General features: G+C 39.7%; 1 protein-coding gene across 1 annotated transcript; it reads right to left on the bottom strand.

Moving 5' to 3' along the window:
- Nucleotides 1–52: 52 nt before the first annotated feature.
- On the bottom strand, nt 53–1,293 carry LOC131597266 (uncharacterized). The gene is made up of 2 exons (XM_058869973.1): nt 1,072–1,293; nt 53–916 (listed from the first exon to the last, which is right to left on the bottom strand). The coding sequence occupies exons 1-2, from the start codon at nt 1,291–1,293 to the stop codon at nt 53–55; spliced, it is 1,086 nt and encodes a 361-aa protein (XP_058725956.1).
- Between the last annotated feature and the right edge of the window lie 376 nt (nt 1,294–1,669).

Below are 1,669 nucleotides of genomic sequence, written 5' to 3'. Positions count from 1 at the left end.
TTGTTTTCTTCCTCCTCCATATGTTTTCCTTTTTCTTGATTTTTCTCCACAACTATACCTTTTGAATTCTCCCCAACTTTGTCTTGAACAATGTCACTACCTTTTGTCGTGATTGCGTTACAACTTTCCTTGGGATTAACTTGAGTGGTGGCAGAAAACGTACTCTTTGTTGCTCACTTAGTTGCTTCGCAATTTGCCCAACTTGCGTTTCAAGATTTCTAATTGACGCATCAGTGTTTTTCTGGTTTGCCATGGACAATTGCATGAATTGATTCAAGGTATCCTTGATCTTTGAAAGCTTATCTGGTTGCGTGTAACTTTGGTACTGATTCGGTCGATTTTGGCCATAGCTTGCGTTGTTGTTGTATGGATAACCTTGATTTACGGAACTTGCCTTTGTTGTTGATTTCCCATATATTTTACCTCTTCGTTGATCGGGGGGACAGAAACCAGTTGGATGATCACCCGTACAAAGTTCACAAAAAGCTACTTGTTGTGATGCGTTTGATGAACCGTGCACATCTTTGAGTTGTTGAGGAAGCTTGGACAGCTGTTTTGTCAATTCCTCTACGGTTTGAGTGAGCAGTTTGTTTTGTGCTAGGATTGCATCATTTGTACCCAATTCCAAAACTCCAGGCTTCTTTTGGACGGTACCTCGATTGTGTTGAACTTGGTGATCTGTGAGAGCCATCCTATCAATGATTGAAATTGCTTCTGCTGCACTTTTTGCTATCAAGGAACCTCCAGCTGTTGCGTCAAGTAAAAGCTTCGGTTGAGGTAATAATCCATTATGGAAAATGTGGATTTGTGACATGTCATCGAAACCGTGGTTTGGACACTTTCGTAGCATGGATTTATAGCGTTCCCAGGCTTCACACAAAGTTTCATTTGAAAATTGGTGTGAACGTGGCAATAGCTGTATTTGCATCCATGAATCGGTTTGTGAGAAAAGAATCTGCTAAGGAAGTTTCTGTCTAACACATTCCAATTGGTCATGGTTTCCGTTGATTGATCGAGGGTACCAATCCTTTGCTTGCTGATCAAAGAGTGCGGGAATAATTTCATGAAAACGGCTTCCTCTTCAGCTTCTGGTGCACCTAATGTACCAGCTAATTCGTAGAATCGGGTGATGTGAGTGTATGGATCTTCATGATCCAAACCTGCAAAAGGATTAGCATAAATAATTTGTAGCAGTCCTGTTTTCATCTCAGCTCGTCTTGCGGCTGGATTGTTGGTGAGATGGGCGAACCGCCTTTGGCTACTTTCACAAGGACCATTAACAACTTCAGCCATTATTTCTTTTGATGAATTTGATGAGGAAGTTGATGTAGATGCTCCTTTTCTTTTCTGTTTGGATTTTTGTTTCTTCGTTTGCTTCTTGTTCTTTCGGATTGTTCTTTCGATCTCGGGATCAAAAAGAAGTTGCTCCTTCAAACTTTTTCCTCGAAGCATAAACAGAAATTTCTTCACCTATCCAAACACTTGAGCAAACATTTGCAACAAACAGAAAAATATATACAATATATAAACAAATGCACAAAGCTTAAAAGTATAGAAACGATTGTGATGTTTTAATATCTTAAATGCTAATCCCCGGCAACGGCGCCAATTTGATGTTGTAGAAAGTACAAGTCAAATGTAAGTATTTTATATTATCGTATCCACAGGG

Source organism: Vicia villosa, linkage group LG4 (genome assembly GCF_029867415.1).
Source record: "Vicia villosa cultivar HV-30 ecotype Madison, WI linkage group LG4, Vvil1.0, whole genome shotgun sequence".
NCBI lineage: Eukaryota > Viridiplantae > Streptophyta > Magnoliopsida > Fabales > Fabaceae > Vicia > Vicia villosa.
Note: the sequence above shows the minus strand (reverse complement) of the source record. Positions and strands in the feature narration are given on the sequence as shown.

Coding starts and splice junctions, on each gene's coding strand:
- LOC131597266 (XM_058869973.1), bottom strand. CDS start 1,293: ATGGCTGAAGTTGTTAATGGTCCTTGTGAAAGTAGCCAAAGGCGGTTC. Junction 917..1,071: donor CAGAAGCTGAAGAGGAAGCC/GTTTTCATGAAA, acceptor ATGCAAATACAG/CTATTGCCACGTTCACACCA.